General features: G+C 54.3%; 4 protein-coding genes across 4 annotated transcripts; 3 read left to right on the forward strand and 1 right to left on the reverse strand.

Moving 5' to 3' along the window:
* Positions 1–144: 144 nt before the first annotated feature.
* Positions 145–3,577, forward strand: B0H18DRAFT_1193799 (uncharacterized protein; the record flags this gene model as incomplete). The annotated part of the gene is made up of 7 exons (XM_048036061.1): positions 145–310; positions 432–549; positions 601–797; positions 872–929; positions 977–1,046; positions 1,118–2,320; positions 2,404–3,577. Coding segments are annotated over 7 exons (2,986 nt in total), but the record flags the coding sequence as incomplete, so codon positions are not given.
* A 2,647-nt stretch (positions 3,578–6,224) lies between these two features.
* B0H18DRAFT_1131794 (uncharacterized protein) lies at positions 6,225–6,758 on the forward strand (the record flags this gene model as incomplete). Its single annotated transcript, XM_048035515.1, has 1 exon — positions 6,225–6,758. One exon carries the CDS (start codon positions 6,225–6,227, stop codon positions 6,756–6,758), a length of 534 nt encoding a protein of 177 aa, XP_047884294.1.
* Positions 6,759–8,656: 1,898 nt separating this feature from the next.
* B0H18DRAFT_1131795 (uncharacterized protein) lies at positions 8,657–10,107 on the forward strand (the record flags this gene model as incomplete). Its single annotated transcript, XM_048035516.1, has 3 exons — positions 8,657–8,703; positions 8,785–8,954; positions 9,605–10,107. 3 exons carry the CDS (start codon positions 8,657–8,659, stop codon positions 10,105–10,107), a joined length of 720 nt encoding a protein of 239 aa, XP_047884295.1.
* A 1,531-nt stretch (positions 10,108–11,638) lies between these two features.
* Positions 11,639–13,310, reverse strand: B0H18DRAFT_1078737 (uncharacterized protein). Its single transcript, XM_048031257.1, has 5 exons — positions 12,937–13,310; positions 12,709–12,891; positions 12,490–12,643; positions 12,325–12,438; positions 11,639–12,262 (listed from the first exon to the last, which is right to left on the reverse strand). Exons 1-5 carry the CDS (start codon positions 13,063–13,065, stop codon positions 11,862–11,864), a joined length of 981 nt encoding a protein of 326 aa, XP_047884296.1. The 5' UTR covers positions 13,066–13,310; the 3' UTR covers positions 11,639–11,861.
* Positions 13,311–15,253: the final 1,943 nt, after the last annotated feature.

The following is a 15,253-nucleotide window of genomic DNA, read 5'->3' on the forward strand; positions in this document are numbered from 1 at the left end:
TGGGCGAACAGTCGGGAGCCGGTTGAGAAGTTGGGCTGGTGAACGGCGGGAGGGAGGGCGGATGCCACTGTCGTCTCAAAGGATGACACAGGTCAGTTTGCATGTCCACCTTGCACGTAGGGCCACACTCACACAGCTTCACAGGTGCTGGTACCCTATCACATACGGTTGGAGCATACACCATGACGCTCCGGCAGGCAAAGGGGACGTCAGCGCGGCCAGCACAACGCTTAGCAAGTTTGAGCAACAAGACACGTCGTATTCGACGGCCCCCCGTTCAAAGCCATGCATCTGGCAGATGCGCCCACATGTATGTTCCCCGGTTTATCTCGCTCCCGGGCCTCGTAACTTACGCTCTGACCTGCCATTAAGGCCGCAGTCGCTGGCAGGAAGGTGACTCGTCGAGCAACAAGTGAAGTTGACATCCTCAGGGCAGCCTACCTGTGGACTTCTCCGCGCGTACGGTCATTACCGGTGATCCGAACCTAGAGCTTGACGAGGTTGGCGTACCTAAGAGCATCGCCATGAATCTGACCTATCCCAAGCACGGTATGTAAAGTATGTTTAGCACGCATCAGATCCATACTTACGGTATTGCAGTGATGCCGTACAACATCGCATACCTGCAGGAGCTTGTCAGAGACCGCCCGACCGCACACCCGCTCGACCGCATATCCGGTTGCACGATTCGTTGTTTGGGCCACGAGAGAGCGGATAGACCTCTGGTACAACAAGCCCGAAGACGCCGCCTTCCTGCAGTACGCCTGGATCGTCGAACGACACCTGAGGGATGGAGAGTACGTACATTCAGCCTCCCGTATTGCTGCGTGAATCTCACCAACATAATAGTTTCGTTCTCTTCAATCAGCAGCCTAGTCTACACAAGATGAGTATGATGAGCCATCGAGTCAAACTCATGCCATACTCTAGTACGTCCATTCCGGCTGCGGTGGATCAATGTGACTGACTCATGTAGCTTTTCGGTTGAATCTGTCCGTCACGCCTCCATACAACGCCGATTTCGATGGTGACGAAATGAACATGCAGTACGTAAAAAATCTTTTCGTATACTTTCCCAGCAGGTAGTGAATTATTGGTTGTTCCACAACGGTTTTAGCATCGGTATCGGCGACACCATCGCGGATCGAAACACGATGGAGCATATCAAGGAGCAGATCTCAATCCGGAAGCAGAGCGTCGTCCAAGCCATCGAGGACGCCACGCACGATCGTCTCAAAGCCGCGCCTGGCATGACCGTCCGAGAGTCCTTCGAGAGTCGAGTGGAGCGAGAGCTCAACCTGGCTCGTGACCAGAACGGGCAGTACGCGCAAAAGGCCTTGAAGGAGGATAACAACGTGAAGCAGATGGTAACCGCCGGATCCAAGGGGTCCTTCATCAACATCTCCCAGATGTCGGTTTGCGTCGGCCAACAGATCGTCGAAGGGCATCGGATACCGTTTGGTTTCCGCCACCGGACGCTTCCGCACTTCACCAAGGACGACTTTAGCCCGGAAGCTCGCGGAATCGTTGAGAACTCGTACCTTCGTGGTCTGACGCCACAGGAATTCTTCTTCCACGCCATGGCTGGACGAGAGGGTCTGATCGATACCGCTGTCAAAACAGCGGAGACGGGTTATATCCAGCGGCGTCTCGTCAAGGCACTCGAGGATGTCGCAGTGTGTTACGATGGGACGGTCCGAAATTCCCTCGGCGATCTCGTCCAGTTCGTGTACGGCGAAGACGGCATGGATGGTGCATTCATCGAGCGCCAAAACATCGAGACGTTTGTTCTGAATGACCGCGAATTCGCCCACAACTACCGCGTTGACGTTACGGATCCGTCTGGAGGTTTCCTACCTGGAGTACTCCAGGCTGGCTTGGACGACAGTTCTCTGGAGCTGCAAGGGAAGCTTGACGAGGAGTACGACCAGCTCGTCCAAGATTGCCGCCTGCTATGCGAATTCGTATTCCGTTCTCAGGATCCCAGTGTCCCTCACCACCTTCCCGTCAACCTTCAGCGGATTGTACAGAACGCGATACAAATCTTCCACATCGACCGACGCAAACCTAGTGACCTCGACCCCGCTTACATTATCGACACCGTGCGCGAGCTGGCAGAGCGCCTAGTTGTTGTTCGTGGCGACGGTCGTATTTCGCAGGAGGCCCAGAACAACGCAACGCCCCTGTTCCGCACTCACCTTCGTGCTACGTTCGCTGCGCGGAGAGTCCTGGAACGCTTTCACGGAAGCATTGGAGTGGGTTCTTGGCGAAGTCGAGGCAAAGTTCAATCAATCCGTGGCGCACCCAGGCGAGATGTGGGGTACGCTCGCAGCGCAATCAATCGGTGAACCGGCGACGCAGATGACGCTGAACACGTTCCACTACGCCGGTGTATCCAGTAAGAACGTCACGCTCGGGTGTGCCGCGGTTGAAGGAAATCATCAACGTCGCGACGAACATCAAGACGCCCTCACTCTCCGTGTTCCTCGCACCGCACATCGCCAAGGACAAGATTCTTGCGAACAGAGTTCAAAAGGAGCTGGCATACACGTCTCTGCGCACTGTCACGGCGGCAGTGGAGATCTGGTATGATCCCGATCCGACTTCCACCATCATCAAGGAGGACGGCGTTTTCATCGAGTCGTTCTTTGCAATCCCCGACGAGGAGGTTGAACAGAAGCTACACCTCCAGTCTCCGTGGCTCTTGCATCTGGAGCTGGATCGTGCGAAGATGATCGATCGTAAGCTGACGATGTCCTACGTCGCTGGTCGGATCGCGGAGAGTTTCAAGACTGACCTATTCGTCATTTGGAGCGAAGACAACTCCGAGAAGCTCATCATTCGCTGCCGTGTGTTGGGTGGTGCCGACAAGGACGAGGATGGTATGGAGACCGTGGAAGAGGATATCTTCCTTCGACAACTCGAGAACACTATGCTGAACTCAATCAGCCTGCGTGGTGTACCCGGGATCAACCGCGTGTTCTTGCTCGAGCACGACAAAGTTGTCATCACCGACGAGGGCAGCATCAAGGCCCACCAGGAGAAAGAGTGGGTTCTCGAGACGGACGGTGTCAATCTCAAGACTGTCATGACTGTCGACGGCGTGGACTTCCGCCGAACATATTCAAACAGTTGTGTTGAGATCTTCAATGTACTCGGTTTCGAAGCTGCCCGCGTCGCCATCATGAAGGAACTCCGTGGTGTCATCGAGTTCGACGGATCCTACATCAATTATCGACATCTCTCGTTGCTGTGCGATCTCATGACACATCGCGGTACACTGATGGCTATCACCCGGCATGGAATCAATCAATCCGCCCTTCTCCGTGGTGCTCTAGTTCACGCTGCTCATGTCCGTGAGCACCGAGCCTTCGGCGAGTCAAGCGATAGCCATGTGCCCTGGAAATTCGTTGGGCTACGCAACTCGTGCAAGTTGTGTTTGAGCAGGTGTCAATGCGGTAGAAGTTGGGAGATGGTATGCCTCCAGATCGTCCGGCCAAGGTGGTTCGTGTTCTGGACATGGACCACCGTAGAGAACACATTCAGAATACTAGAAGTACTACATTTACTGAAATAGATGGCTTGAAACAAATACAGACTTGATGAATTAACGACTCAATGAAAGACCTCAAAATAAGGAAATTCTATGAGCAGAATGTTGCTTGCATTGACCATTGAACTCTTGACGTACACTTAAGCAAGTACAGTCCGTTTTGTTCAAGTACAGTAAGAAACACTACGTAACAATCAAGTGCACCATGATCTGTACAGCTTGACCAGGTAAGCCAAGTCTTGATATTTTCCCATGTAGCTTGACAAGTAAAATCAGTTTTTCCTGATGTCCTTTTGTCCTTGCTGATGATCCGCCGCTTGTAACCGATCCCACCACGGTCTGCGGCACGACAGTCCTATTGTCTATCGTCGTGCAGCTGTACTAAGTTACCCGTCCTTAGGACGTATTTATATCTCAGGTCCCGCCGTCTTCGCCCCAGTTCACCATGAGCGATGATCGCCAGCAACCGAGGGAGCTGTTAAGGGGTACCAATGGATGGTACTTCTTGGGGATGAACAAGGTACTCAGATCAGTTCATTATGTCGCGTTCTACACTCACTAACTGTTTACTGGAAGCATGCCGATGCAGCAGCGGCTGGTGTGCCCGAAGGCGATGAACCCATGGACGGTGGTGCTGGACGGTCGGCTGATACAGGTATGCTCAACCTGTTTCTTTAAAAAACTACTGTAGCTGAGCATCTCGTGTCCAGACAACGACGACATGGAAGAACGGGAGGTCGAAGGCGCTGTCCAGGACGCGCGGTTCCAAACTATCGATCAGGATAGTTCTGTGCTGGCCACGCCCGTTCGCAAGCCAATGGCGAGTATTGAAGAACGTAGCATTTAGTCTAACGCTAATGTGTACACTCCTTTAGCTGGCGGCATCGTCGCCGCCCCGGTTGGCCCCATTGACACCAGACCAGCGTGTGGATAAATTGGTGTGCCTGTAGTATACCTCGTTTTGCACTCCCATGCTGATCGCCACCAAGAGGGATCTATTAAACAACCTAGCTATGGACCATCCTGATAAGGCGGTGAGTAATGAGTTGGCGGTCCGGCGGCGTATTTGACCGAAAATACAGAGATCCTTGATCGAGCAAGTCCAGCAGACGTTGCCCGAGGGAGCGAAGGATCAGGTATTCATTCTGTTGTAACTTCAATGCAGATATTGACCAGAAGTATACAGAGCGGGACCCAGGTATCACCATCTGCTGCAGTGAAGACTACGTCTGCCAACAATGGCGATCCCATTGACCAGGACGGCGATGATGAGGAAGATGACGAAGTGGTTCGTACTAAGGGTGTGAAGCGGGGTCCGCGTGATCACAATATGTTCAACGTGAGTTCCGGGAGCCTTTCATTACTTACGAATGCTAATGATCTGTCAGCGGTATTTCCGTGACTGGCTGAAAGCCAAGAATGTGCCGCTGAAATACGAACGAGTCAAACCAATCTCGGCAACCCTATTCACGGTCCAATCGTGGCTGAATGGTCATGGGCCAGGGCCTGATACGTCTCACCCGCTCCTCGATTGGGATACTCCAATGAGTGAAGCGTGGAACAGTGAGACGATTGTCGTACTTTCTAACGCCTTCCTCGGGGAGATCGCGGTGAACATGCACCTTCCGCTCACAGTCAGGGACTGCCCAGCCCGTCCGGCTGTATATGTCAACCTAACCAAGAAGCTACAGAAGGTGCAGACGGATTACAACAAGCACCGGCTGCTTACTGCCGAAGCTTACGTTGAAGAGAAAAGCAAACTCAAGGCGGAGACTAGGCGCAATGTCCGGCGAAATGGGGTAAGCCTGCATTCGTGTTTTCTTGGCTTTACTTACACAATATTTCAGACATACGAGCGTCGGCAGCGCATCGTTCGCCTCAACTTCGAGACCGACCCCGATTTATGGAAGGAGGTTGCGAAGGTCGTCGACCTCCTCAATGTCGGCGCGATGAGTTCCGATCATACGGACGATGGCTCTACCCCCAAGAGGAAAACCGTTACGCGCGCGCGAACCCCTTGGCGTGCAGCGGAAGTAGCAGACCTGATGCAAGCATTGGAAAGCTATCCGGTGGGGGGTTCGGCAGCGGGCAACAAGCCCTACCTCAGGACGTTCGATCTTCTCAAGGCGCCGATTTCGGGTCGCAAGGTGATCCCCAAGTTGCCCATTAATTTCTACGACCGTCATTGGTATGCAGCCCAAGGTCAGGCGGTGAAGCATACACTTGCTGTAGGCAGGCCAGTCTATATTCCGGGCCTCCCACTCCATGTAAGTGTGCGTTTTTCTTGTATAACAGAAAAATTCTGACCTTCATATAGTCAGGGGCGTCGTAATTACTAGTACGGACAAAGCTGTCGTCGCGTAACTTGTAGACAATATACAATGCGTCTTTTGTCAAACAACCGTGAGAGTTCTTGGCGGGGTCAGGCGCTGCAGACACAAGCGCACCCATCGGCGACCAGCTCGACTACGAAGGCTAGGCGGTCCATCAGTATGTAAGTGGCGCCCACTAGTGTCCATATGTACGCTTCTGATCGCTTCGTACCGTAGTCATGATCGCCCCATACAAATTAGCGAGCCTCTCATGGGATGGCGCTTGAGCGCATGCCGTAAGTATTTTTCTATATAGTCAAGGGTGCATCGCTTGTCCTCTCAACGACGCACCCCCCACAATGCCTCTCCGCTCCCTGTCGTCGTTAGCTGGCTGCACGCCGCCCCTTCGCTCGTTAGACCTTTCTTTCGATCCTCTTTCTTGCCCGTCGATCGGCGCATATCGCATCGCCGCCATCTCCCCGCGCTTCGGCGGAAGCTACATTTTTGGTGCAGTCGCAACCAGCCTCAGCCAGCCGCTCGGCCTGGGCCAGCCCATCTGTCTCGTGGTGGCAGACAATAACCGCACATATTACGGTCGCCTCGCTCAAATCTGTGCCGTAGGCGCGTCGAAAGTTCTCTTCCGCGTTGTGTCCGACCTCGGTGACTCCTACCTCCTCGTATGTGAGGAGGCAGCGTGCGAGCTACCTCTAGCCGCGAAGATGCGGAAGTGGTTTATGCCCTCGAAGTGGCTAGCCATCTTCCAGTTCCACACCGATGTCCAATATGCCGACGTCTCACCACTCCGTCCGTACTATCATCGCCCGCCTGCTCCGAAGCCGTCGTTCGTAACGTTGATGTGGAGTTCAACGGAAGACTGGGTGCACGCAGTGTAACCTGGTATGTTCATTTTCTTCACTGTCATAATGTGAATCACTGACCACGTTGTTGTAGTTGTCAAATTGAACTTCATTGCACGCCAATGTGTGCACTCGAGATGGACGAATGGTTGGACTGGTTGATTGTGCTTGGATTGGTTGACATGCTTGGACTGATTGATCGTGGTTGTGCTCGTGTTCATGCATTATAGATACTGTTCTGGACCCGTAATGTCATTCCGCGTGTTTTATGACAAACTGATGTGAAATTGAGAGACTCCTCTACACTAAGGTATTGCAATAGACGATCACGACGCCGCTCAGCGGGCCACTCAGGGGGCTATGATCGACACGCTCATATAGGGCCGCCGAAAATCCAGCATTTCTGCCCGAGATTTGCGAGTTGCCCAAATCTCGTCCTAAGCCCAGCATTTGCGCTCGAATACGCGACGAGCCCAAATTCAAAATTTACGAGTGTCGTATATTTTGCATTTCAGACACCATTTACGACGAACCTACTGATAGCATTCTCGGCCGAGTTTACGGTGGCCTCGTATGGTAATCCCGTTTTTGAACTTTGGTCTTGCATATTGTCTCACCCCTTATCCGTCGTCTCTTAACTTGAATACACGCCCGTCCCGTGTTCTACGTTTACGCCCGAGATTTTCGGCGGGCCAATATCCTGCCTTATATGGATACTTTAGGCTCGAATATCCGCTGACCCCAAATTGCGTCCTATCGGTCACAATTTGGGAAAGCATTTGAGCCCCATTTAGGGCGTTCCCATTCCGGCACATGTCTCCGGTGATACACACCACGCAGAGCGTGTCAGCCGTCGGCGATCGCCGAAATTTCTAGCTGCGTGTCGGGTGGGCCGGGGCCCGCTTCGAGCCATCGCGAAGGCGCACATACTCCAACATATCATGATGTCGCAGATCCCTCATACGATACGGTCAGAGCGGGGACAAGGCAGACGGCAACGCGCATCCTCGCAAAGTCACACATTCGATACGGTCATCCAGGCTGTGAGTTCAGCTCAGAGGTTGAGATTGGCCTGTCGTTTGAAGGTGAGATATTACAGACTCGAAGGCCACGCTCGCTCACGTTCTCACGTCACAGGGAGCTCGCGTGATGGGCACGGGGAACAGCTGGCCAACTCCCAGTCTACGCGCGGATTCTCGTCAGCGTCCTTGGCATCGATGCGTCGGACCTGGTAAGTGATCCCCAGCTGCAGACCGTCAATCTCTAGGGCAAGGGCAGCCGGAAGAGGGCACGGAGCATACAACAGCAGCTAGGAGATAGTACGATCCTTTCACTGACGCACGGGCCATGTACTGTACATGCGCTACTTAGGTTCAATGCATCGCTATGGCCGCGCCGAGCGCTCAATTTACGCGGACTCGCCACTGAGGCGGTCCGAGCAGAGCAGGACAGAACCTAATATGCTTCTAGATCTCACATGAGGCCTGCTCGAGGCCGTGTGGTTGACGCGATGCATCGCATTCAGTCAGATTCATAAAGGACTATCGCTGCGTGTGAGTTCAAGAGCCACTGTTGCGTCGCCCTTCCTGATACAATCTCTACGCTCAACCGGGGCATCCCTTCGATCCTGATTCACGACATTCGTACTCCACTGCCACTTCCTCTCCAAGTAGTGTCACTGTCGCGCTCACGTCCGACGCGGCTCAATTAGAAGCGCCTTGCTCCGGTGAGATCACAGTCGTATGTTATCAGGCAAGTCATCGTCTGATCTTTGCGTGGTGTCAGTAGAGTATCTTGGCGTCTGCCGTCGGTAATTGGATTGAACGGCACTCAAGCTTGCACTAGGTGAGTCCGTCCCAGTAAGGTGCGAGCTGGCATGATCAACTTGCATGGCCGTTCAGTAGATGGGCGGTACCACGCACAACGAAGACAAAATGGCCAAGAAGCTCGAGATTTACTACAAGCCGCCCACGTACTCAAGGTGCGTACCCATTCTATGTATGCTGTCCAAGTATCAGTGAAGGTGACACATACCAATTATGCTAACTTCCTGTGCGTGCAGAGACAACTATCCGCGCTTTGCGCACGAACTTGTCGAGCGCATCGTCGACTTCCTTTGGGATGATCCCAGGGCATTTGCGGGGTGCTGCCTCGTTTGCCACGCGTGGTACTGCGCTACACGCCCGCTCTTCCCTACGATGGCGGACGATCACCGATTTATCCATAAAGAGAGTTTCATGCAATACTCAAGACTCCTCGCCCGACCAAGATACTTGCCCTTTTTCAAGGTTCAAATCGCATCGCTGAGACTTCATGGAACGTTCGCGCACTCCTGGGTGATGCACATTCCCTAGGTTTGTTACCTCGACTATCGCTCCTCGTGCTCTGGTATGCGGATTGGGTAGCTATCAACCCCCAGCACTTCCTCCGTCTCTCGAATTGCATTCGATGCGAGTCCTGGAACTTCGCTTTTTCCGCTTTCGCCACGCGCTCGACCTTCGCAGGATGATCAATGCACTACCCAACCTCTCAGAGGTGGTTCTTGATGAAATAGCATTCCAGCACCCTTCCCTTGGCGTGCACACAGTCCACCCACTTCGATACTCCTTATCAAAATTCGAGCTCAACAACGTGCGCTCGAGACGCGCACTACTATTGTTGACATTGCTCAATTCGCGAACATGCCATCAATTACGAGAATTTGTTATCTCGCTCGCGGGCCGACCGTGTGCAGAACTTATAGCACATGTTACCAGCATACTGCAAATTACAGGAGCTGCACTCGAGAAGTTCTTGTGGTGGCATCTTCACGGTGAAGGTAATGTTCCTCAGCACTCACTGTATCTGAAATTCATCATGATTGCTCACCGACGTAAACGTAGCCTTCGAAGCCGTACCGCGATTATCAGCGAACACGTCACTGGAGGAACTAGACCTGGCCCTGTGCCTTCCTTCGTCGCCGCAGATCATACAAAGGGCTCTCGAGGCCTTGCTGTCCGACATCACCAGCCCGCGTCTGCGGCGAATTTCGCTTTCCATCTGGCTCAACCAATCTAAAATCCTCCAGGATGCAAATGAGGTCCCTGTCTCCCCAGCAGACACGACGAAGTCTATTCCCACATTCCACGCCGTGCTGTCGCGCGGCATCTATGACCGGCTTCCAAAGAATGGTGTTGATGTCTACTTCTCTATGTCAAAAGTAGAGCCAGAGGCTAAGCACATAATGTCTGGGATCAAATTCCACATCTTCGCTCTTTTTGCACCGTGGTTGGCCCGTAACAACGTTCTGAAACTCAAGTTCGATCCCGATCCCGATCGGACATCACCATTCACACTTCCTTGGGTTGACTCTGAGGTGAGGCACATTGCTTCTTCAAATCCATAAGCCCGACTGCGACTTGCTCAGCCCGCTGATCAGCTCAACCCAGATAGCATCGCCGGATCAGGTCGGAGTCAGGACGGTCGCAGGAAACGACTCGGAAGACGTAAGTCGGGGGGCGTAGATGTAGAATGTGAGAAGGCAGAGAAAACGGCAGACGATGGACGAGCGAGTGCAGAATTCCCCGCGCAATATGTATGCCGTCGTTTCACTATCTATTCCAAAATGCTACGCTAGAAACACGGGTCTCGGAAAGATAAGCACGGGCGGAGCGCTGAGCACTCACGTCGTGTCTTGGTGACGCGTTGCAGTGAGTAGTGTACCACTGCATTAGTCTCCTCATCGGCCCTACAGCTTCCAGCTCCTTCCACAGTCGTAAGGCTCGACGATAACCGACCGCAGGGCACGCGCCGCGAGACCGTTCTAACGTATCGCTATCCGTCTCAAAAGGGAACCATCCTACTAGTAGCGTGGCGATGGGAAGCCTCCCTCTGGTTCGGTTCTACGTTCAATACACACAATCGCTCTGCGATGGGACCGCTCCCTTCCCTGCGAGCCGTGGCGGTAGACGATTCTCGGAGCTGGAAACGCTCCGGCCATGAGTGAACAGCAGGAGGACCACTGTGGTTCGTACTCCCGCGAGTCACACGGTAACAATGTACTAACTTTACGCTAGAGGTGGGGCTCTAGTGCTTCGCTACAAAAGCTCAAGGCTCTAGTTGTAAAGCTTCGGGGGCCGCGCGAAGGGTCCGTCGAGCTGCGCAGGCCGCGCACACATCTAGAGGGGAGAGGCTCCATCTCTGAATGAGGAACGACGCCGATCGACATATAGATCGCGCACGAGGAGAGGACGGAGACGCAGTCTCACTGTGCAAGCCCGGTGGCCACAACGGGCCACAACGACGGGTCGGCTACGTGTCCTCCTGGAGGAGAGACGGCGACCGGAGGTGTCAGCGAGTGAACGAGGGGAACGATCCTCTATATACAAGCCCGGGGGCAGCCAGCTGTGGATGGAGGTCGTTCATGAGGGAAAAGAACCGGAGAGACGACTCGGAGCGTGAGAACTAAAGACAGTGTCCATTCAAGGTGCTTACGATACATGCGAGGATGCATACCGGCTTACGTATGAGTCATGAGTCATGATGTCGCCGTGTGTCCTAAGTATCAAGTTCCGTTGGATTTGCCTGAAGAAGTGTGTACCAGCCGCGTGTATGCTCGAGGAATATACACGCACAATCATGATGTGTTTACCGCAGCGCGATGATGCACAGCTGCACGCGCAGAGCGAGGATGATGAGGTTCTGTCTTCTGCCTCGCCCTTCTCGCCGCAGGCCATTCCGCGAGGCTATACTGCATTGACGGTTCCGAGTCGTCTGAAGACTGCTTTCATAACTTCGCTTGAAGCACGCCTGACGGAACTACTCGTTCAATCCGAGGTATAAAATCTCGCATATGACACAGCAGTTGACTCACATTCCCCTTCGTCCCCAGGTCTGACTCCAGAGACGGGGACTCGTTCCCGCGAGAACATAAAAATCCTCACTTCAATCTACCACTCCATCGGCCTACCACGTGTCTTCCGTGCGTTGACCCATAACGCAATGGATACGGGCGGTGCGAGGACGTCGGTATGGTTCGTAACTGCGAGGAACCGACCATGGAGCACCTCCAGGCTACGAGATCAGGTCCTGGGGCCTTGCTTCATAAACGCAGCAATCCGACCGAGCATATATTGAGGTATTAACGGGATACGGTGAGTGCTATTCTGTACACGAGTCACGTAGAGTCGCTGGGAACCCGGAGTAGAACCCAGGATTCGGAGCGAGAAAGGGCATACGGCATGACCCGGTCTGCGTGAAGACGGACTCGAGAAGCTGCATCACGTTCGCCGCGGATGTACACGCCAGCAATTTGAAGCTGATTGGACAAGTCTTGCGGTTGAGCGCAGCCGCGGTCTGCTTCTCCTGCACGTTCACGGGTGTATTGGGTTTCGCAGCGAAGAAGTGGGGGGATGCGGGTGAAAGGTGAGCGTGAACGAACCCGACATAGCATCGCACCCACATGCGGCGAACGGCTGTTGCATGATCGCCGTCCAGTAGGGCACTGATCTGCGTCGAGCTCTGAAGCGGGTCTACGACAGGTGAGTCCTGACCCAGCAGAACTTCTGACGCGATAGAATTCAGATGGGATACGGCAGAATTTGATTGCAACGAATGAACACACAGTATTCGGTAGAAGATGGGCGGCTTCGCGACAAGCACGGCTTACCTCGAGCCGTGCGTGTCGGACCATAGAACTGTATCTTGGTTGAAGCACCGAGGCGGAAAGGTGGTAGCACTTCAACATTGGATAAGTTAGTAGGTGCCGTGGAAAGCTAGCAGGACATACCTCGTACGCAGCCATGTCCAGCTGAAACAATGGATTGACGGGAAGGCAAGGCTCGAGAGCACGAACAAGTCCGTTCATCCGTCCCGCACGCCCACGCGCAAAGTGCTACTGTACCGTGTCGGTATGTGGCCCTTGGCTGGAAGTTTGACCCGACCTGCAGGAGACGACTCGGTCCTCTGATCGCAACGAAGATCCTGGCGCGGAGTGCGAATAACGTACCACGGAGCGAAAGGAACTTGTTGTGGTGTATTGGCTGGTGTACGTACGAGCACGGAGAAGAGAGGCGGAAGGGTCGCTGCAACAACTCGGGAGGAACGAGTGCCGCAATCGGGACCATTCGTAGCGTCCGGAGTGCCCTACAATAGTGGACCTATATTCGGAGAAGTGCCTTACAGATTGAACCTATATTCTGAGCTTGTTACGTCGAGATCAGTGAATGCTACTCACCGCTGCTGATACGTCGCTCCGCATCGTACTGACTCCCTGCTCCCTGCTCCTGACACAGACACCAAATCGACAGATCGACTCTGCAAACGCTACGACCAGCGATAGCCAGTCCCCCCGCCTGAATCCCATCGCAGAACAGCTGTGAGCGCAATCACTGCCAATGCATTTGCTTCGAGCTTGAGCAGTAATCGAGCATCGGTCCGTTCGAAGTAGAATTGACCGACGAAGACTGAGGTGTAAGTGGGCGCCGCCGAGGTCTAGGGAACTTCGTTTGTGTGGCCTCGGTTGCCTTGATTTCCTCCCAGGTCGTAGACGGCCCTGGCGGTCGTGAGCCGCAGCCTCAGTGTGCCATACGAGTGAGCGGCGGAGGAACGTCCGCGTCGGGCTCGGTGCGCGTGCTGTATTTCCGATTTTTTGCCGAGTCTGCACGTGTCACGCGTCACTGTGTCGGTCGTTCGCTCTTGCCTCGCTCCACGATCCCCGCTGCCCACCGACGATCCACTGGCCTTCTGTCCTGAATGGATGTCGCACTGCGTCACCATACGCGCTCGCCATCGCCGCCACGTACAGCTCCCTGCCTACGGCCAACTCACCAACGACTAGCATCCGCAACACCGATTACAGCGTCCCCGCTGCCTATTCGTCTGGATCTGCTGCGTCAACTACAGTACGCATCCGCCGAATGCCTACGCTACTGCTATGTCGTCTTCTTCGGCTAGCGGCCATTCCAAGCTGCGCGGAATTGTTGCCTCACGCATACACCGCAGTACGTGCTGCAGGTCTCGCTAGTCTCCTCTTTCACTGACGTCTATATGTAGGCTCTCTTAAATGATTCATCCTGCGCTACGTGTTGTAACGCGTCCGGCGAGCGGCCTCTTCGCACAGCCCACTTCGCGGTACGTACGCGGTGCTACATCCATACCGTCTATCCTCCTCTACATCTCTCACTTTGTGCGGGCAGACTTCATGGCCTGCGATCCCGATGGCAATACCGACCTAGGTAGGCGGGGCATCAACGCCCATACGCAGGAGCAGCGGACGGATGCATGTTGACGCGCGGGAGGGGTATGGGACGCACAGGTGGTGATACTACGGTACGTCTGCGCGTCGACGTCTGTCTCGAAGATGTTATAGGTCGAACGAGACGACACTCGCTATACTCTGTATACATATGCGCCCGGGTTGGCGACGGGTAGGTGATATCGGCGATGTCGATCTCTCCGTCGTAGTCCCGCGCATACATGCTCCCAGTGTGGATCACACCGACCGACCGTCAGTACACGCCCATGGGGCGATGTTTGTACGCTAGGCATCGACGCTAGCGATGATAGGGAATTGGGCTGGACACAAGTGCATCCCGCCCAACTCCAGGCCCTCGCTCGCAGTGGTGTCTTCATAGCACCTCCTTGCCTCACGTTCTCGCGGACGGTTTCCATGAGGGCCGATAATCGATATCCTTATATGCTGTGAAACGGGTCACAGTCCCGTCTGATATATCCTTTGTTCGGGCTGAGCTGCGTGTTGGATGACTCGACGCTCGCGTCGAGTCCTCGAACTTTGTGTGAGTCGGGAAAGCGTACCTCGGCCTACGCTAACCTACCATGACATTGTAGATCTCTTCCGTGATACGGTCGCAGCGGGTTGAACTCAGTCGACAATGCGCATCTCCGTGAATCGACGCGTCCGACACGGTCGCCCCCGCTGCGAGCTTGCGCTCGTGCTCGAGCATGGGCGAGAGCTTGCCGCTCGCCTGTATCAGTATTCCACGGTGAGAAGTAAAGACTCGGAGGCCGCTCTTTCTCGCCTTCTCGCGTTGCAGGCCCGCAGCCCGAAGTTTGCGCACGACGCACAGGGCACCGCTAACCAACTCCGAGTCTGCGCGAGGGCTCCCGTCACCATTTTTGCTGACCTCGACGCGTCGGACCTGGCGGATGATACGATGATCTCTCGTTGACGCGACAGTCATCGTCCCTGACAAGCGCGCGTTCTGCGTCATGTCTACGGTCGCACAACTCATCGAAAGCAGCAGTGAAAGAGGAATCTGGAGCCGTTTCATCCAACCTCCTGCGCGGCGGTATCGATAGAAAGACGTCCCAAGGTCTAAGTCACAGAGGAAGTGAACGTAACGTGCTACTACTCATGTCAGTGTACATGGTGGGTGTTATCGCTGTTGGCACCAAATCGCGTGTTCCCTGAGAAGCACCGAAGATGGACGCGCAGTGCAGGCCGCGCCAGTGAGCTACAGAATAGGTGCGCACACATATAGTCGGCGTACGTGCTGACACGCCACTGAAGCCATATCCTGCGAGGAGGTCTC

This window comes from Fomitopsis serialis, assembly GCF_022376445.1.
Source record: "Fomitopsis serialis strain Sig1Antser10 chromosome Unknown B0H18scaffold_712, whole genome shotgun sequence".
Lineage (NCBI taxonomy): Eukaryota > Fungi > Basidiomycota > Agaricomycetes > Polyporales > Fomitopsidaceae > Fomitopsis > Fomitopsis serialis.

What these genes read in the sequence shown, in the direction of transcription:
- B0H18DRAFT_1078737 (XM_048031257.1), bottom strand. Translation starts at nt 13,065, where the DNA reads ATGGGATTCAGGCGGGGGGACTGGCTATCGCTGGTCGTAGCGTTTGCA. An exon ending in TGGACATGGCTGCGTACGAG is followed by an intron (nt 12,439 to 12,489) that starts GTATGTCCTGCT and finishes CCAATGTTGAAG; the next exon opens with TGCTACCACCTTTCCGCCTC. An exon ending in CCCATCTTCTACCGAATACT is followed by an intron (nt 12,263 to 12,324) that starts GTGTGTTCATTC and finishes TCGCGTCAGAAG; the next exon opens with TTCTGCTGGGTCAGGACTCA.